The sequence below is a fragment of the Beta vulgaris genome, chromosome 6 (genome assembly GCF_026745355.1).
Source record: "Beta vulgaris subsp. vulgaris cultivar EL10 chromosome 6, EL10.2, whole genome shotgun sequence".
Classification (NCBI taxonomy): Eukaryota; Viridiplantae; Streptophyta; class Magnoliopsida; order Caryophyllales; family Amaranthaceae; genus Beta; species Beta vulgaris.
This window is the reverse complement of record NC_079207.1, coordinates 23,146,999-23,167,694: the sequence shown is the minus strand read 5'-3', so window position 1 is coordinate 23,167,694 and position 20,696 is coordinate 23,146,999. Positions and strand designations below refer to the sequence as shown.

The 20,696-nt window shown below is 38.8% G+C and overlaps 2 protein-coding genes across 8 annotated transcripts in view; both read left to right on the top strand.

Moving 5' to 3' along the window:
* The first annotated feature begins 204 nt into the window (after positions 1–204).
* LOC104884945 (receptor-like protein kinase FERONIA) lies at positions 205–2,428 on the top strand. The gene is made up of 2 exons (XM_010669654.4): positions 205–1,040; positions 1,722–2,428. Exons 1-2 carry the CDS (start codon positions 340–342, stop codon positions 2,257–2,259), a joined length of 1,239 nt encoding a protein of 412 aa, XP_010667956.2. The 5' UTR covers positions 205–339; the 3' UTR covers positions 2,260–2,428.
* A 9,079-nt stretch (positions 2,429–11,507) lies between these two features.
* Positions 11,508–20,696, top strand: part of LOC104896273 (protein PHYLLO, chloroplastic) — a 36,112-nt gene continuing 26,923 nt past the window's right edge. For 2 of the 7 annotated variants that reach the window (XM_010682991.4, XM_010682988.4), the window contains exons 1-5: positions 11,508–11,744; positions 11,828–12,040; positions 14,939–15,153; positions 17,600–17,717; positions 17,882–17,998. In XM_010682991.4, the coding sequence (XP_010681293.2) occupies positions 11,586–11,744; positions 11,828–12,040; positions 14,939–15,153; positions 17,600–17,717; positions 17,882–17,998 (822 nt within the window). In that variant the 5' untranslated portion in view covers positions 11,508–11,585. Of the gene's footprint in view, positions 11,745–11,827; positions 12,041–14,938; positions 15,154–17,350; positions 17,393–17,599; positions 17,718–17,881; positions 17,999–20,696 lie in introns of those variants that run through there. The other 5 variants (XM_010682989.4, XM_048647589.2, XM_048647591.2 and 2 more) reach the window with 5 other exon arrangements.

Here is a 20,696-nt window from a genome sequence, read left to right as displayed (position 1 = left end):
ATCCTATACTTTGACAATAACAGCTTTGAAAATTATGTGTTAGCCAGTTGGTAATTACAAGATTAAAACAATAATCAAATCAAGGACAGACGGCCTATCATGGAGGTGGCAACTGGCAAAACATAAATATTATTTCAATGTATACATTATCAATTACGTAACGCTCGAAAATGATATTAAACGCGTTAAACAAATAATAAAAACATGTTACTACTTCTCCTCCTCTGATCTTCGCTTATCCCAAATTAACTACATCAACCAACTCCATATTTTTCCCTCATTCCTACACTAAACTCTTCTTATATCCAACACAAAAAGACGTTGTTTTTTCGCTAAAAAATGGGAAGCATATATCCTATAATTCTATACTTTGCCCTACTACTAGATGTGATTCTTGCAGCAGATTTCATCGCAAAAGACAATATCCTTCTAAATTGTGGTTCATTTGACGCAAAAACCACCGATTCCGATGGCCGGAATTGGACCAGTGACAATGGTTCCAAATTTTTGCAATCATCGAAAGGCTCGTTTAGGGCTAGTGCAACCACTGAAGCACCAGATGTTGGTAATATTCCTTACATGTCTGCTAGAATTTTCCACTCAAATGCGACGTACTCTTTCCCGGTTTCGCCTGGCCGTATATTCCTCCGGCTTTACTTCTACCCCAACGTTTATTCTCGATCGAATTCGGCGAACGCTGTCTTCTCCGTCACTGCTGGTCCATATACGTTGCTTAGAAACTTCAATGCATCTCAAACCGCTAAAAAACTTGACGCGCATTTCGTTATTAAAGAGTACTCAATCAATGTAGATGGTGGAGTTTTGACAATAACGTTTATTCCATCTCCCAAGTCTTTTGCTTTTGTTAATGGTATTGAGGTCGTGTCTATGCCTAGCATTTATGATAACGACGTGGGAGCAAACATCGTGGGTACAAGTAGCCCGTTTCAGATTGATAACTCTACTGCCCTGGAGAATTTGTATAGGCTGAATGTGGGTGGAAATCATATTCCACCTACTGAAGATACCGGCCTTTTCAGGTGAGTATTACAGCTTTAAAATTCAAAGTGGTTGTTTGGGTGATATATAAATGGGAAAGTTCATGAAATGTTTTTAGTATAATTTGTGATTTTTTCGTTAATTACACTATTTTATACAGGAGGTGTTGTACTGTTTAGTTTACCTCGTCTAAATATTTTCAAAATAATTAGTATTTTCTATGAAAATAAGAATTGTTTTCTAAGGAAAATACAGTGCTGGTCATTATTTTTTTTTACTTGTTTAGTTCTTCACAACAAATGGTAAAGAGGAAAGTAAATTAAATGAATGGTAGAAAAGAAAAAATGAAGACCTTGAGACAATATATTTCATCATTGTGTAAAATGTTTTCTATACTTTTCATAAAAAGAGTAGGAAAATAGGAAATTAACCTCTTTTTCCAAAAAAAAAAAAAAAAAAAAAATTCTCCCTTTGAAGAAAGTAGAGTTATCAGTTATCTATATATGCTTAACCAAATAAAGTTTGGTATTCCACATATATGAATGTATAGGTACATAAATTTTTTAGGAAGTGATATTTTAGTATCTACGTGATTAACATGAACACTTTGAAGTACTAATATCAGTTTTCCTAGACGACAATACCCGCGCTTTTCCTTGACAAAAATTGCAATAGTAAAGTTCATTAGATAGCTAACATGTTAGTTGTTTATATGTTTGTAGGTCATGGTACGATGACATACCTTACAAATTCGGCACAGAAATAGGGTTCACCGCTATAGCTGATCCGAACGTAACCATCACCTTCCCAAAATCCATACAGTCCTACACCGCACCCGTCGACGTCTACGCCACAGCAAGGTTCATGACACCAGACAGCATGGTGAACCTCAAATTCAACTTGACATGGTTGTTCCCCATTGATACTGGGTTTGCTTACTTGATCAGGATGCATTTCTGCCAAATCTTCTTCAACATAGACAAAATCAACCAAATTGTGTTCAACGTTTACCTCAATAATCAAACCGCATTTCCTGGATTTGATGTTGTTGCGTTGACATCAAGTAATGGAATTCCTAATATTCAAGACTTTGTGGTGATTCTGCCCACAAGTGAAGATCCTCAGCAGGATTTATGGGTTGCATTGCATCCAGATACAAGTGATAAACCTCAGTATTATAATGCATTTTTGAATGGGTTAGAGATTTTTAAGATTAATAATACTGATGGTACTCTATCTCCATCTATTGTATCTAATTAATTAGTTATTGTTGCTTGAATTTGAACCATTATCATGCACGTCAAATTCTTACTAATCGCGTGATCAGATGGCTTGGTTATCTTTGTATTAAATTAATTGAGATTTGAGATTGACTTTAAGAAAAAGTTAACATGATTCATACTGCCCATATATTATACTATTGGTACAATTATTTTGTGGAATACCTTTTTCTATACACAAATTGTTAGAGATGGAGTTGGAAATCTATGAAGAATTATTTCATTGTAATATTAGATAAGTGGAAATATTTGTCAAATGTGTGAATATATGTACGTGTGCCATGTTCGTGCTATAGACGTATTTTCTAAATGTCATCACTTTTACTTTATTTTTTGTTTAATGATTTTAGAGAGCAAAGAAGTATTTCTCTATTTATTTATTTTTCTTCCTACTAGAATCTTGACACAATTTAATATAAGAAGAATAATATTTTTACTAATATGTAAATTTTACTAATATGTAATGTAATATGTTTTTACTAATATGTAATGAAAGATATTTAAGGTCGAAGAAGTGTTTTGGCAAACATGCACAGTTAAAGTAGGAAGAACAAAAAAAAACAGAGAGTATAAGATAATCCAAAAATATAATATATTGACCTATCCTGATTTCTATCTTTATCAATATAAGCCATTCTAATCTTAGACCTATTAACTTATGATAGACTATGATGTATAGTACAAATGAATAAATTTTCTCTTTGAAAATAGACGGTTTTTAGAAGTGAAACTAGTTTATAGGTACGAGCTATGCCCTAAGTGTTTACCGTTTTCATTATTTATATTTTTACTTTAAAATGATATCACCATATATCATTTGGTTTAGTGGTTAATACTTTAATATATAAACTAGAAGTCACGAGATCAAATCCTATACAATGCATTTACTATTTTTTTGTTATATACGAATTACTTGTTGTAAAACACCCAAAGGGAGAGTGTCACGTGGCTTTGTTTCTTGGTTAAGAACGCATATTAATATATACAAAGTTTTAGGTGTAACTGTTACACGATAATTTATTATGTACATCTCACCCTTCCCCTCCATCTCTCAATCTTCTCCTTCATCTGCTCGGCATAAGTCGCTAAAGTTTCACGAAAAACCTTGAATTTGACGGCTTGAAGTTGATCCACTTCAATCACATAGTTTTGTACTCAATTTTTTCCTCATTCAACACTCTTCTGATGCAATTGGCTTCGAATTTCAACAAAAAATTGGGAATTTATAAGATGTCTAATTTGAAACATTTCGATTATGATTCACAAATCAATCACTAAATTAAACACAATAATTTTTAAAAAATTACTCACTTTTAAATAAATAATTTAATAAATAATAGGAAAAATCGACAATAAAAGTATGAACTTTGGACGAAATTTTTAAAAGGTTTGAACTATTGATTAACCTGTGTAGCTCCCAACTTTAGGGGGTCTTAACTTTTAGTGGGCCTCGGTGACTTAAAACACATGATTTTTTTAAAAATCTCACCTAGTTCCTACCTTCCTCCCTCAATTAACCCTTCTAGTGTGACCCAAGTATTACAAGTTATGACCTATTTAGCCAGTTTCAAGGCACTAAGGCCCGCTAAAAGTTAAAGTTGGGACCTACACAGGTTAATCAATAGTTCAGACCTTTTAAAAATTATCACCAAAATTAAGAACTCTATTGTCAATTTTTCCTAAATAATATTCAAGTAATTTAGGATATTACCGCCACGTGACCAACATGCTTTCGGCAACCAACTACTAAGTAACAAAATAAATTGCAGCGGAAGACTATAACCATAATAATAATAAAGGTTTTTCACCAAATGTCCCCGAGTTTTCAATTTATTCACGAGGTACCCTCACACTTTTGAAATTATACGGGGTACCCATTAGTTTTACGATAATACATCCAAATGCCCTTAATGACTAACAGCGTTAAATCCTGATTTTGTGTTTTAAACCCTAATTAACCTTAATTCTAACCCTAATCCTAACCCTACTTCTAACCCTAACCCCCTAATCCCCTAACCCTAAACCACAACCCTAACCCTAACCCTAACCCACCCTCCCACCACCCCCTCCCCTAACCTCCCACCACCCCTACAACTACCTCCACCCCCACCCCCAGCAGCTCCCTCCTCCGCCACCCCCCGCAGCCGCCCTCCCCCATGCACCCTCACCGCTCGCAGAGCAGCAACCCTCCCCCACCCAGGAGCGACTCTCTCTCCCGATCTACCTGCGCGACTCGCCGTTCTACCCCTAGCAGCCTATTTCGCGGAAAATTAAAGGGTGGTGGGGGAGGGGGTTACGGGAATCAGCGGGGGTGGAAGTGGAGTGTGAAAATCGACGGGTGTGGGGGGGAAGGAGTGCGAAAATCAGAGGGGGTGGGGGAAAAGGTGCGAAAATCGACGGGGTGGGGGAAAGGGGTGCGAAAATCGACGGGGATGGGGGGAAGGGGTGCGAAAGTTGCGATGGGGGGGGGAGGGGTAGTGGGCTACGGGGATGGGTGGGTGAGGGGGCTGCTGTGGGGTTACGAGGGTGGAGGAGTGGTGGGGGTGGCGGCTGCAGGGGTGGGGTGGGGGAGGGGGTTGCTGTGGGCGGTGGCGGCTGCAGGGGTGGGTGTAGGAGGGGACTGTTGTGGGGGGTGGGGTGGGGGAGGGGGTGGTGGCTGGGTGGTAGTGAGGTTAGGGTTAGGGTTTGAAATTAGAGTTTAGGGTTGGGGTAGGGTTAGATGTTAGGGTTTAGTTAGATTTTAGGGGGTAGGGTGTTGCTTGCGGTAGTTCGAAGAGGGCAACGCAACAGGGTAGTTCAAAGGGTGGTGCTTGCGGTAGTTCGAAGGGGGAAGCGCAATAGGATGGTGTCGGTGTTTCGGTATCGACATAAAGTAGAGGAGAGAGAGTGGTAATGGAACTTTGGGGCATCCTTCGCCAGTGCTTTCCGGCGAGATTTTGAGGGGATGACAGGGGAGGAATGCGGGAGGAAAGAGGGAGGAGGGGTGGCAGGGACGAAGGAGGGAGCTGCAATTGGGAGAAGGTAGTAAGGAGAGAGAAATGGGATGGAGAAGGTAGTAAACCAGGTAACAAAAAAAAAGTAAAAAAAAAAATTAACCGCTAAAATGGGTTACCGGTCAACTGGGACCATTTTTGTAAAACATACCCCAAAGTTGGGACTACTCATAAATAATCTTTAGTTGGGACTGAAAATGGCGGAACGCCCATAGTTGGGACTGTTCCTGTCAATTTTTCCTTTTTAAAACTGGACTTGATCACCAATATAGGCATATAACTATGGAATTCAATAATAGATTTCTTAAAATCTTGATTTTATGAATAGATTCATTTTATTGAAAATTTCAGATGTTCTTTGCTTTGCTCTTGATTTTTCTTTCATTGTCGAAAGATTAAATTTCTTTTTGAAAGAATGGGCCAAATTTGTTTGTTGTTCTTATTACCTTCTTTGGATTGACAAATTAATTCGATTTCGGGTTGCAACTTGTTTCTATCAAGAAATTAAGGATGCTAATGTGTGATGAGAGACGTGATGTGGGCCCCAAGAAGGTACGCCTGAGATCCTTTATCCGTACGTCGTAATCCTGCAAAACAAGGTTAGCCTATCCCAGGGGTGGTCCCGAGATCGCACCTCCGACGCTTAAGTCAGTAAATGATTGAAGTAGAGAGAGAAAGTGATCAATGTAGAGAGATGCTCTGAGTTTTGTAGCTTAGAATTGCTTACCTTTTAATAGATGAGACACCGCTATTTATAGAGGATGAGACCTCCAATAAATGAGGGTATTTTAGTCACCTCCAGCTGGTGGAGGTTTGGCTTCCCTAGATATAGGGGTATTTTAGTAACTTTGCCATAGGTAGGCTGGTCCAAGAAATGGGCCCAAACAATTAGCCCCCCGCCAAGTAATCGGAGTGAAAATCGCCATTTTACTGCAGTTGATTGGCAGAATAAGATGATTGCATTTTTTTCGATATTGAGCGGGACCCACGAATCTATATCCATGATCGTAGTGGAGGAAATCTTAAGGCGCTAGTATTAACCAAGCACGGGGTTCTCGCTCGTAGTCGAGCAGCTCCCTCGAGCCTTGCTGGTCGAGCAGCTCCCTCGAGCCTTGCTGGTCGTTGGCCTCGGCCAGCACGGCTCGAGCCGAGCTGGTCGACGCCGAGCAGCTCCCTCGAGCCGAGCTGGTCGAGGCCGAGCAGCTCCCTCGAGCCTTGCTGGCCAAGACCGAGTAACTCCCTCAAGCCAAGCGACTCCGTTGGCCAACCAGGTGCCCTAGATGAGCGGGTGCCCTGACCGAGTGGCTCCCCTTGCCGATCGGGTATCAATGAAGTACTTAGTTTAAATTTGACCAAGAAAAAATATCAGAGCGGCTCAACAAAGGAGAGAGGGTCTCCTATTGGCCGAGTGTGTCAGACACCACTCGGATGAGGGGCTAATGAGCCCCATGTTGTCCGAGAGGATGCCAATCAAGTACTTAGGTTGAATTTTGCTAAGTATGGGAGCAACTCTTCCAAGAGGGGGGGGGGGATCTCCTAGTGGTCGAGTGGGTCGGACGCCACTCGGATGACAGGCTAATGATCTCCATGTTGTCCAAATGGGTGCTAGTGAAGTACTTAGCTTGAATTTGGCTAAGTATAAGAGCGACTCGTCAAAGGAGAGGGGGTCTCCTAGTGGCCGAGTGGGTCGGACGCCACTCAGATGAGGGGCTAATGAGCCCATGTTGTCCGAGTGGTTACCAATGAAGTACTTAGCTTGAATTTGGCCAAGTATGAGAGCGACTCGTTAAAGGAGATGGGGTATCCTAGTGGTCGAGTGGGTCGGACACAACTCAGATGAGGGGCAAATGATCCCCATGCTGTCCGAGTGGGTGCCAATGAAGTACTTAGCTTGAATTTGCTAGGTATGAGAGGGGGTCTCCTAGCGACTCGTTAAAGGAGAGGGGGTTCCTAGTGGCCGAGTGGGTCGGACGCCACTCAGATGAGGGGCTAATGATCCCCATGCTGTCCGAGTGGGTGCCAATGAAGTACTTAGCTTGAATTTGCTAGGTATGAAAGCGACGCGTCAAATGAGAGAGGGTCTCCTAGTGGCCAGGTGGATCGGACACCACTCGGATGAGGGGCTAATGAGCCCTGGCTGTCCGAGTGGGTGCCAATGAGGTACTTAGCTTGAATTTGGCTAAGTATGAGAGAGACTTGTCAAAGGAGAGGGGGTCTTCTATTGGTCGAGTGGGTCGGACGCCACTAAGATGAGGGGCTAATGAGCTCCATGCTGTCCGAGTGGGTGCCAATGAAGTACTTAGCTTGAATTTCGTTAAGTATTTGAGTGACGCTTTTTGAAATACTAAGGAAGGTCGTAGCGCTCCTTAGCACGTTGGGGGCTTATGATCCCCAAGTGGACGAGGGAGGTCTTTAGCCTTATTTCAGCCAAGTATTGGGGTGACGCTCGTCGAAATGCTGAGGGAGGTCATAGACGCTCCTCGAGAAGATGGGGGAGGTCCTTGCCTTATTTCGTCTAAGTTAGTAGGACGCTCCTCTTATGACTGAGGAGGTGCCAATGGTGGAGCTTCTCGACTTGGGGGAGTTAAGAAGATCCATGTTTCCCGAGGAGGTTTCACGACGCTACTCGGATCCCGAGTAGGTCCAATTGTTGATACTTAGCCGTTTCTCGACTAAGTTAGTAGGACGCTCCTCTTATGACTGAGGAGGTGCCAATGTTGGTGCTTATCGATTCGGGGGATCTAAGGAGATCCATGTTTCCCGAGGAGACTAGTAGGTTCAATTGTTTGATACTCAGCCGTTTTTCGACTAAGTTAGTAAGACGCTCCTCTTATGACTGAGGAGGTGATGATGTAGAAATTATTGGTTCATGAGGCTTATTAGCCCCATCCTTCCTCCTTTGAGAGTATTTATTTATCCAACAATGGGGTTTCAAGTGATTAGCCCCATGTTGGATGAACGGATAAGGTAGCATCATTCCTTTCCAAGGCGATCGTCCAGCGGAAACCGAGAGAGATCCATGTTCTGGGATACCCTGCTAGTCCCGAGAGGAGAGGGGGACTCGGGATTATGCCTCATTTTAAGCTAGTTGCCCTGATGTGCGAGTCATTTTCTTTATCAGAGTTGGTTCTTTGGACCAAGGGGGGTAGTGTTTGGATGTTGGCCGAGGGAGTTCGGATATGGCGGAGATGGGTGGCTTTGAGTGTCGCCACTTTGACATCTTGAATGTTTCAATATGTTGTACTTAGCCAATTTCAGCTATGTTAGTGAGAGTCCCCCCTCATGACTGAGGAGGTGCCATGGCAAAATTCTCGCCTTTTGAGTCTCCTTTTGCTCGCCTTTGTTGACCAGATAGTCTTCGAGGTATTTACTTAGTTTTCTTGACCGATCTGGGTAACGTAAGGCTTTTGATAGTGTGCCTTAGAAGCTGAGATAAATTTCTCATTGGTTAAGTATGCATCTATGGTCGAGTAGATGCCCCGGCTGAGTGAGCACCCAAGGATGAGTGGGTACATTGAAGGAGTAGGTACCATTGATGAGTCGGTGCCTTTGATGAGTAGGCACCTCTGGCTGAACTGTACCATAAACTTGAGGGTGCCATTTTTTATTCTAGAGGGGTTTTGTGGTTCCGAGTCACCACACCCCTTGTTTGGATAAGTTTTCATGGGTTGTGTTCTTCGATACAAATTCTTTCGAGTGATAACGTGTTTTGCCCTCTGAGGGTTGACGTGATCCTTCCCTCTGTTGAGGTCTCAGCCGGTTAGGCTGAGCATCTTAGGAAGGACGAATAATCTCCTCGCGATGAGTGGAAACCGTACCGATCCGACTTTGCTGGAGAGTTTGTTGAAGATGAGCTACAATCAAGGTAACGTATGTTGCATTTATGGGTGGAGGGTCAGCTGCTTATATCTGACCTGATGCCGTGGGATGACCGACTTCATGATGGATTCCCCATTGGGGTGGAATCATCATCATTGGGATATATGAATAACACCGCAGGTACATATGGGATGCTTGAGCTCTCCCGAGACGATTGGCTTGGGAGCGTGTCTTCTTGGTCATTGCTGAGCAACAATGAGGTGAGTTTTGCTGAGTAGCAACAGGGTGAATCTTGCTGAGTGGTGGCGAAGTAACTTCTTGTACTATCCCCACCGACGGCGCCAAACTATTTCTGTCAAGAAATAAAGGATGCTAATGTGTGCTGAGAGACGTGATGTGGGCCCCAAGAAGGTATGCCTGAGCTCAGTTATCCATACGTCGGAATCCTGCAAAACAAGTTAACCTACCCCCGGGGGTGGTCCCGGGATCTCCCCTCCGACAATCAAGTCAGTAAATGATTGAGGTAGAGAGAGAAAGTAATCAATGTAGAGAGAGATGCTATGGGTTTTGTATCTTAGAATTGCTTACCTTTTAAATTTTAATAGATGAGACACCGCTATTTATAGAGGATGAGATCTCCAATAACTGAAGGTATTTTAGTCACCTCGTGGTTTCCGAAGATGTAGGGGTATTTTAGTAACTTTGACATAGGTGGACTGGTTCAAGAAATGGGCCCAAACACAACGAATTGGTTGATAATGAGCTACCTTTAAGTGAGGACAGAGCACAAGTATGCAACTCACACCAAACAACAATGGAAGGTAGTTATTGATATACGAACCAACATAATCGCCAAAGCGAACTTCGACTAAACAACTTAAACAAGTAATTATATACCTTTCATATCGTTTAAACCTTTCACTAAACGAGTTTACATGGTGACTTCTAATGACGAAGCTTGTCTGAACTTGACAAAAAGGTGACTAGATTTAGATGTAGGAGCATAGTGCATTTGAACTACTCCTTCCGTTCCAAATTAAATGCAACAATTTCTTAAAACGGCAGTTTTAAATTCAATGCACTTTTTACTTCTTTCTATTCTTGGTAAAATTTTTGAGTGAGAAATTATGAATATACCCTTACTAAAACTAATTAACCGTTATTAACTTAGTCACATGCCCTTACTTTTTATGTGGTTCCACTTTCTCTCTTCTTATTAACTTAGTCACATGCCCTTACTTTTTCTTAATCTCACCCTAAGAAATTTTGCCTAGAAGAATGTGTCATCCAAATTGTTGCATTTAATTTGGAACGGAGGAAGTACAACAATTTTGAAATTCTTGAGCGAAAGCATAAAGCCATAAACAATTATATCTGGAGAGAAGGATATGTATGTGTTTAGACTTTAGTATTTAAGTATGCTAGGGCCAAAGAATGGAAAGAAAATGAAGTTTGCTAAAGAACCCAGAAAATGAAGCACATTAGAGGAAGAAGACACAAAAAGGAAAGAGGAATAATGCATGAGTTGTCACGTGATCCAAAATTACCTGCAGTAGTAGGTAAATTACTTATTGGGATCACTAACGTAAAATTAGCCTTAAAGTTGGAACAGTTGTGGAGTAAGTAATATTTGAGATCGTTTTTAAAAGAGCGAACATAATTGGAACTAGAGATGGCCAACAGTGCGGGCCAATTCAGTCCATCTAACCCAGTCCACCTCGTGGGCTGTGTGGGCCTGGCCAACAAAAAGCCTGGACCAGCCCAACTTGAACCGTGAAATTGGTGGGTGGGTCGTGGGCCAAATTTCTTGAGCCCAACCCATTAATGCCCACTACTAAAACCGCCCAACCCGGACCATGAAACCGGTCCAACCCGGCCCATGAACCAGACTAGCCCAATCCAAGTAAATATTGAACCAAATTGTGTATATTTTAATCAAATTGTATATATTTTAATCAAATTGCATATATTATAATTCAATCAAATTTAAAAATAATGAAAATATTCATTAATATTATTATTTGTATATATTTTTAATTCATTTTAAAGATTTTATGTAACAATAATGAATAATTTCAATGATTAGTTAATTTTGAAAAAAAAAATTCTCATGACATCGCGTTAGCCCGGTTCAGCCCACCAGACCCACGAACCGTGAAAACCGGTGTGGGCCAAGATTTTTCAACCCGCAAACCAGCCCGCCCAACCCATGAATTTCACGGTCCAATCCTGGACCGTGAAATCTCAGCCCAACCCACTACGGCCCAAGGTCCGGCCCGCACAAGTGGCCGTTACTAATTGGAACTGCTCTCATCATTTTTTTTATAATAAAAAACAGGTGGAAAACGGCGGGAATAGTCTTTTACTATTCAATCTTTACTCGCAAGACGCATAGCTAGTTAGCTACTACTAGCCTTATCCAAAATCCTCCCCCCCTTCATAATCAATTCATCATCCTCTTTCCTTCACTTTCCTCTCACAAACCCCAAACACCATGAACACTCGCATAATTCCCCCAAATTGTCTCTCCTCACCCTCCCCAATTTTCAAATTCCACAAACCTAAACCCAATCTCTCTCCTAAACTTCCATCTTCCTCCACCAATTTCCATTTCTTCCGTTCTCTTCTCCTTCACCAAAACACCATTCTCAACGTAATTCTAAATTCTAATTCATTCATCCTCTTTTTTTTGCGTTGCTTTATTCTCTCTCTTATGCTTCTCTTACATCATCTTAGTTTTTGCAGGTGAATCGGGCAATACATTTGAATAACTCGTTTAACGCGATGGAAGATGAACACAGTGGTGATGATTTGGTGATTGAGGCGTCTCTTACTCGAATTCTTCCGCCTGCTTTGACATTGGAGCATGGACTTGTTGCTTTGAAAGATGCGCTTCATGAGTTTAAGCTTAATCCTCCTTCTTCTACTAGTGGATTCATCAGATTTCAGGTATTAATATATTTTAATACGTATTTCCGTGCATGCAATATACTTTCTCCATTTTTAATGCTCTCAACGTTACGTCCAAATGTGCACAAGGACCAAGTAGAGGAGGGAGATATAAAAGAAGATAAATGGTTGGCGTCTCACAAGTATACCAAAGTAAATGATAGGTTTGAGTACGAAGGTAAATGTAAGTTAGTATTAAATCACTGTAAAGTTGCTAACAAAATAAGAATACCAAAGTACTCCCTCCGTCTCAAAATATAGTTCCCATTTCTATTTTGGGAGTCAAATTTTAAAAACTTTGACCAAATATTTTTACTAATGTATTAAAAAAAACATATTCATGAGGGATCTTGTTAGATTCGTTTCAATGTGTAAATTCGTAATATCAACTTTTTATATTTTTTACTAATAAGAAATAGAAGATATCGTAGGTCAAAGGTACATCTCGGAAACTGGGCAAAATGAAATGGGAACTATATTTTGGGACGGAAGGAGTATAAGTTTGGCACACTTTGGTACCAACTTGAGTGACTTTGGTACCAATTTATACTTTATTTTGGTACCTCTTGCTTATAAAATTATTTTGGTTTTCTATTTTGGTATCTCATTATGATACGCCTATTGAAGCTCAAAATAGAACCTCATATGCTAGGAAGGGAGAAAGATCATATATCGCAAAAAGCGTGAACGTTGCAAGTACTCCCTTCGTTTTTATTTAATTGTTATGCTTCCCTGACCCTTTTTAATTGTTACACTTAACCTATTACATCAATTTTTCTACTTTTCTATCTTATATACCCACGACCAACTTTATTAATCAACCAAAAATCTTCCCACCTATCCCATTTTTTTGCTCTCCTTCATTATTTTAATGTTTCTTTTATTTTTCCAAAATCAAAGATTATTTTTTTGTACTTCTTCCTTTTCTTTTGTACAATTTATTTGGTTCTCCTCATAGTGAATTATAACAATTAAAAAAAACGAAGGGAGAAACATTGCCATTATTAGAAGTTGAACGAAATATTTATCCTGATGACATCAACCCTAGTGTGAATCTTGTTGTGACAAATAACTTTGAGCATTAATATCATTACTTTTGTATTGAGTAAAATAAATAGTGATATTATGATAATGTATATTGAAGTGAATCTAACTATGATAAAATTGTTTATCATACTATATATATCTATATAACGACTCTATTTGGCAATACTACCTGAAATGTAGGTGAAACTGATAAGGTAGCTGAAACTAATAAAATAGTTGAAACTGATAAGGCATAACTGAAACTGATAAGGTGCTGAAACTGATAAGGTACCTGATTAGTTTAATTGTTTGGTAGAGCTAGTTGCATAAGTGAACCATATGGATAGTGCATTATTTAGTGCACAAAATCAAAAAATCAATATGGTAAAAGTAAGAAAAACGGCGGAATATTTATGAGTTAATCAAGTGAATGAAGTTAAACTTAACTTTATAATAAACCTATATCTTCTTGTTTACTTGAGAAAAAAGAGGTAGTACAAAAAACCTTGTTATAAATTCAAGGCTACTAACAAAGACAAGATAGACTTAAGAGGATTGAGGAGTTGTTTTGTCGATTTACTAGATATGATCACTGCTTTTGAATGAGATTTGGTCCAGATGCTTTATCAAAATGTAATAATTGATTCATTCTCCGAGGTTAACATAACCAATCTTACTGGTATGGTAGCATTCACTTTTAAGGAATTATTTCTAGCTTATGCTCAAGAGACGAAAGTATGATCTTTTTAAAAGAGAGATGATGGAAAAAAAGTATTGAACTTAGGGTCCGTTCGGTTTGATGGAAAATATTTTCCAATCGAGAACATAAATGAATATTAGTTTTCCTTTGTTTGGTTTGATGGAAAACTATAAAGCTAAGAAGGGTGAAATGAAGATGTTGGAAATGAGAGAGTGGAGGAAAATGGTTTTCCCTCATATTATGGAGGAAAATGTTTACAAAAGGACGGAAAACTCTTTTCCACCTTAATTTTCCTTTTTAAATCACTTGTCTAACCAAACAACGGGAAATGGGAAGATCGTTTTCTTGGAAAATGTTTTTCTCCAAAACGAACGGAGCCTTAAGGGAAGCTCATCACATTTATTCTAAAAGAAAAAACATAAGAGTTAAGATCAAGTTGTAAAATCTAAATAACCCACAGTCACGTGAGTTGATTACTCATTAGATACCATGAACAAGGTTAGTAACTTCCACATGAGAGAGGATTGAGCATCTAATCTTTAGTAGGTTGATCAAGAAGGAGCTAGAAAGAGTTTAAGTGAAAAATGAACTGTCATAAGAGAGTAGATAACAGGGGAGGAATCAAGAGGAATAATGTGGAAACAATGCAAGCAAATAAGGACAAGAAGTGCACAAGTATCCCTGAGCTGACTGTGGGCAACAAACACATCTAGGCCATGGCAGCAAGAGGCAAGGCAGCACCAAGAAGCAGACTACACCAGTACGCCACAGCTTATTGGTGACTCATACCCCTATGCTACATCATGCCACCCTTGGGAGGTTCTTGCCTTGCCCATTTCCTTTGAGGACAAGCCAATTGATTAAGAATTAAATGAAGAATAATGTTGGGTGTAAAGCAATTATATCCAACTTTCACGTTATTAATTTTGTTGTGTTATGGATTTTCTATGACGAATATGCTGTGTAAAGTACGCTATGGTGGAGCTCAGTAGAAAAAAGATTCAAGATGGCAATGAATTGCTGTATTTAATACGAATACCTTTTTCGGGGTGCTGAAACATCATATATACCTACTCAATGGAGTTCCTCATCAATTGGTTGTTAAGCCAATCATGATATGTTTTTGTTCTTCCTTGGTTTGTTTGATCAAGATTTTATGACCTGAGTTGCAGGTAGCTGTGCCCCCTAGTGTGAATGCTTTGGACTGCTTCTGTTGCCAGCCTGACTCATCAGAAGTGTTTCCTCAGTTTTACATGTCCAAGCATTTCGAGAATCTAACTCATGAGTCGGCTTTCTTTAGCAAGACTCATGGTGTTTTTGGAATAGGAGCTGCAATTTCCTTTATACAATCACCTTCTAGCTCTGATGAGTGGAACTCATTTAGAAGGTAAGCCGAATTTATCTTTCAATTTTATGCAATGTGAACTCGTCTGGATTTTATTAGCAAATAAACACCTGGTTTAAGTTTTTTACTGTACTTGTGTGGTGAATGATTGTATATTTGTGTTAGTAAGTTAGGAGCTACCATTTCTTACATTATAGTGGCTAATAAATTTTGGTTGTCTGGGAATGAAATTAAATGAAGAAATGTTGGTGACACTGTCAATGGACTGAGGTGGCTGAAAGAAAATTGAAATTGGTATTAGACATTGGAAAAGGATAAAATGTCCGTCTGTGTGATAGTGCAGATAGTGCTAAGTAGTTAATATGGTGATGGGAGTATATGGATGGACAAAATAAATGATGATCTAATATGATATTTCATCTTTGCTTCATGTCCAAGATTGTGGTTAGTCTTTTTTCCCTATAGCTAGGTCACCTCTATGTACTATCTTATATCACTAACAGATTTTCATGTGCACCGTATGTAGCCATTCGCTTACTTGGGAAATTGGTGCAATGTCTGAACTTTAAAGTAAATGAAGCTGTTAATGAGTTAGTGTGAAATACCTAGTGGAAGGTAGTAGGAAGTTATTAGATTGCTTTTTCTGTATTACTTTTTTATTTTTTGGGGGGGGGGGGAGAAAGGGAATTTAATGTAGTGAACTGAGATGTTTCATTTGTGGAGTTTTTTTTTTTTAAAAGAGGAATATTATCTTTTTGTAGATTCACAAGCTTCCATGTTCTGGAGAACAACTCTTTGCGTTGTGCTATACAATTGGTTGTTACCTCCATCGTGTGATATCTGTTCTTTCTTTTATTGTTGTTGTTGTTGTTGTCTTTGCTGTTATAAACGTATACTAGCACCCAATTTCTGATGGAGCATAGGCATACCTATTTTATAAGATGTTTTCCAGGTCACTCAATTTATTCCATTTCCCCTCCACGCTCCGTGCCCCAGAAATTTTCGAAGAAATTCTGCGATTTGCCAATGACCGAGAATTTTTTTTGAAGAGATTCTGTCTATGTGTCCATGCCCAAGAGATTTTCAGAAGTTCAAATTGAGTTTGAAAAGCTAATCCTCTGTACAAAGTGGGTGTGAATTTCTTGAGGGGTAGTTCGAATTAGGATTAGTCTACCAATACTCCCAATAGCATATTGCTTTCGAGTTATCGAGCTTGAATGACAGTTTTCCCAGGTTGAATATCAATTTTTTGGACAATCCTAAATATGATCCTATATCTGGTGTTGTAATCATGTTCAAAATCGTCTATGATTCTGGTGTGGTAATCATGTTCAAAATCATCTATGATTCTGGTGTTGGTTTTTGAGAAAATGAAAGCTTGCTCTTTCGAGCATTCATCCTCCACCAGATTTTGTGAAAAAGGACTGGAGTGTTTGGACAATTAGAGTCCACTGTTAACAGGAAGTCTCATGGATTAACCCCGGTAGTTATATAACATGCAGAGTGTAAAAGATATAGGTTGACAGAGGGTCCCTTGTCTTTTCTATTTCCCATTAATGAGAGAGAAATTCCTCTTGAAGGATGTTATTTGGTTTACAAAACATCTTGGATGGATCGGGTTCACAATAATTATTGTGTACCCAAACTGACTTTATCACACAAAAACTGACTATGTTAGAAAAAAAAACGACTATATCATATGAAAACTGATTATATCAGAAAATTGACTATATCATACAAAAACTGACTATATAAAAGGTGATTATATCAAACGAAAACTGACTATATCAAATGAAAACAGACTATGTCATGGTTTTCGGTGCACAATAAGTTATTGTGAACCCAGTCCATTGAAGTTTTGTTGTTTGGTTTGATTTAACATGTATATAATTTACTAATGTGCTTTAGGGACTGTGGAGGTTAGATCCTTGTATATGATAGGTAAACGGTGAACCTCAAAGAGTGCACTTGGAATTTGAAATAAAGTATACTTGGAAGTTAGTAATTTTTGGAGGACTTGTACGGAGGTGAGATAAAGTGAATAACAAATATGGGAAAAAAGTGCGAAAAAAAATGATGACAAGCAAATGTGGAGAACTCCTCCCTCGATAAGTAGGGCATAAGCCAAAGAAAAGGCCTCTTTCCTCAAGAATCATTCTTATATACTAAAGTTTCTGATTTAGAAAACCCAAGAGAAGGCTGTATCAGATGGGCTGTTGAGCTGACCTTTGCAGGGCTGCATTTCATGGTTCTGAAAGATCAATATCACTCTACACCCTGAGTAAGTATTTACTTCAGGGGGCCTATTTTGGCAACTAGCCATGCTACTTGTATTTTATGTTTCAGCTAGTTCTTACCAAGTGGCGGTTCAAGTATTAATTTGTGGCAGAGCTTACTTAGAAGTGTATTTCTTATCACTACCTTAAAGTTTTACCCTTTTGAATTGCTTAGAAATTTCTAAAGAGAACATACCTTGTTCGCTTTGCAGATATCTGTTGGTTGATTCACTCAATATAACAGCCTATGGCTTCATTGATATTAATTATGACATGAAATCTTCTTTAATGAAGCACGACCCTGGTTCACTCTACTTTATAATCCCTCAGGTAATTATGCATTCTTTCTTCATCATACGTTGTTCTTTGCATTTCACTAGAAGGCGGTGAAATTGATTGGAAATGATAATTATGCTGTTGTCTGTTTATATTACTCTGCTTTTACATGTGGCATTCAGACACTGCTATTAACTTGGAAAAAATCTGTTTGCTAGATAGAACTCAATGAATGTGAAGGCTTCTGCTTACTAGCAGGAACACTTGTTTGGAGTGACCCTTTCTTGTGTAATTTCGAGCAAACTCTTCATTCTTATGAGACATCTCTCTTCCAGGTACATCTATTTTTATTTAGCTTCTCCTGTAATTCTCCTTCAGTCCATCCTAGCTACCCAAATTTGCTAGAGGCTTTTTTCATATTTCTCTTCTATGTATCTCTTAGTATCCATGTTTTCTGTGAGTTAATATGTAGATAATATTTTTTTCATCTGGTTTGCTGCAACTTTAACCATCTTATATTCTTACAAATTCAGAGATTCCTCCTACAAGCTTTATTAAGCTTGATGATTCTACAAATAGACATCAAATAAATAATTTCTAAAATGCTTGTCTTCTGCCTATCAAACCATGAATTCACTCTTTGTTGATTTCTGTTTCAACAATCAGGGTTCTGATATCCATTATATTTAAATATTAGATAATTTCGGTCCATGAGTGTGTGGATCCACATGTGAGGTCAGTAATATGTAACTTATAAGCATTTCTTAGGAGCCGGTCTAGAACTGTAAATCTGGATGTGGGTAATTTGCCGAGTGTATTTTTGGCCTCCAAAACTTGAACAGATATCTTTGGTGTTGGTGGACTCAAGTCATTTTGGGCGGCCTCTATAATTTGCTGTCAACTTCCTGCAACCTAATTGACCTCCAATTTGTGAAGGTTTTTTTTTTTTTTTTAAATTCATAAGATGGGAGGATTTGTTTGATTAGGTTGATACAAACAATAATGTAAATTTGAGCTTTTTAAAGTCAGTGTTTAATGAGACTAAAGGAAACATTGATAAAGAAGCATGGCCATTAGTCATATTGCTGAGACGGTTGAACTAGCTTTCACATGGTAGGTACAACTGCAAATTAGCTTGTCTTTGGTCAGGGATGTGTTGTACCGACAATGAACAGTTTGAAAATCTCTCAAACCAAAAACCCAATTATTGAACGGGTTGGAAATTCAATCCAATCTGGACAGATTATTGGATACGGTATCTGAAACAGACCTGTTGAACTGGTTTATTTATTTTCAAATTAAAATTTAGTATCTAAATTATTCCAAAATATATTGAATAAACAAGTTGACCGTGAAAATTTAGAGTTCAAACCTAACCAATTGTGTTATTTTTGTCAGCCCTTTGCATGAAATGGTTTGTTATTCCGAACCAAATCTTATTAAGTCCATAATTTTCCCCTCTAGCTTTCCTCATTGAAAAGTCACCAACATTCTGCTTGCTTAAGTGCTAGTCTGCCACTAGATGGCAAGTGAAACTGCTACAGATCATGACAATTTAGAACGATCTAACCAATCGTTCAGCTCAAAGTTGCTCTTATTATATCTAAGAGAGAAGGCATCGATATCAAAGAACGTGTCCCACTGGTCCATAGTTCTGGCAAGGGAAATATATATAGGCTAGGTCTTTTTATAGGGACATAATTTGAGGTAACTTCAGCAGTTCAGAGGTTTCAAAATCAGTCTTTGTTCATTTCACTTAAATAATCGTAATTTTAGGATCGATATGTTTAGATAAAAGTTGATAGCTTTTGACAAAGGTTACCCAAGTTCAATTCACATTTGAACTAAGCTCATTATCGGCGTTAATAAGCTCTAATAGATTTTTTTTTTTTTAAAACTCAGATAGTTCAGTTCAGATGAGGGTTAACAAATTTCAGAGAATTCATCTATGACATTCACTTCAGTAGTGAATGCTTCAACCTTTAGATGCTTTGGTATCCCTTAGTGAAAGCCTTTTGAACTATATGTTGGCCATTTTTTTCCATTTTGTGTCTGATCAAAATTAAAGACATAAATTGAGTGCCATCTGATAAGTAACTAAGAACAAGGGAGAAGGATATGGAAAGGATGAAAGTAATGAAAGAGGAAGTCATTGTTTTAATGTGCATATTAAGGAATAAAGTGGAATGTGGAGTGCTAAGAAAGAGAGAATGAAACACGTATATGAGATACTGATTTTTCAGGTAAAAAGGACAGAAGGCTTGAGTCTCTACATGATGATCATGCTAGATATGATGACGCTGACAATTCTTCATCAGATTTAGAAGAAGACACACGGTGTCTCCTATTCTTTCTCTCTGAAAAGAAAAATGTGTCATGTTAGATGACCATGGAAATTGTCCGTTGCTGTTAACCTTTTCTTTGCAGCATTGGCTATATCTAGTTGATGAAAAGGTTGAAGAAAATTGGCAACTTAAAGAGGAAATATGACATCAACTGTTGTAGGGTTATTATACTGTCAGGGCTATAATTTTTTATCAACTCAGAGGTCTTGGTTTTTGTGATCATTGTCTCACCAATAGGAAGTTGGTCCAAACATGTCGCAAACGCGACCCCTAATTCCTATTTGAATATTTTTGGTAAGGACTCCCCTCTAGTCAGCTGATTATTATGAGAATTTGAACAAAGTGCGATAAAAATCCGGGAAATTGATCGAAGGTGGAAAGACTATCTCATCTGTAGAATGAGGTCAATTTACTCACCTTTGTGTAGAAATTGTTCTGTCCAGGCCCTTGCTGTCCAAATTTAGGCTCATAGGCAGAATTTGAATTATTTAATATGAGAACCAAGGGATGATTTCTTACAATTGTGGAAAGCTAGGACACGAGGAAGAGGAATTTTTAGTCATACATAAGCCTTATGAGGTTGTAAAGATGGAGAATCATTCCACTGTTGGTGTTTAAAGTCACAAGCCTGAAGAACATCAAGATTTAAGGTCGTGGTTGTGTGTTGTGGATAGATCGTTTATGAGAC

Bases quoted from the DNA above. Each gene is read 5' to 3' on its own strand.
- LOC104884945 (XM_010669654.4), top strand. From the start codon at position 340: ATGGGAAGCATATATCCTATAATTCTATACTTTGCCCTACTACTAGAT. The intron at 1,041-1,721 runs GTGAGTATTACA...ATATGTTTGTAG, and splicing joins GAAGATACCGGCCTTTTCAG to GTCATGGTACGATGACATAC.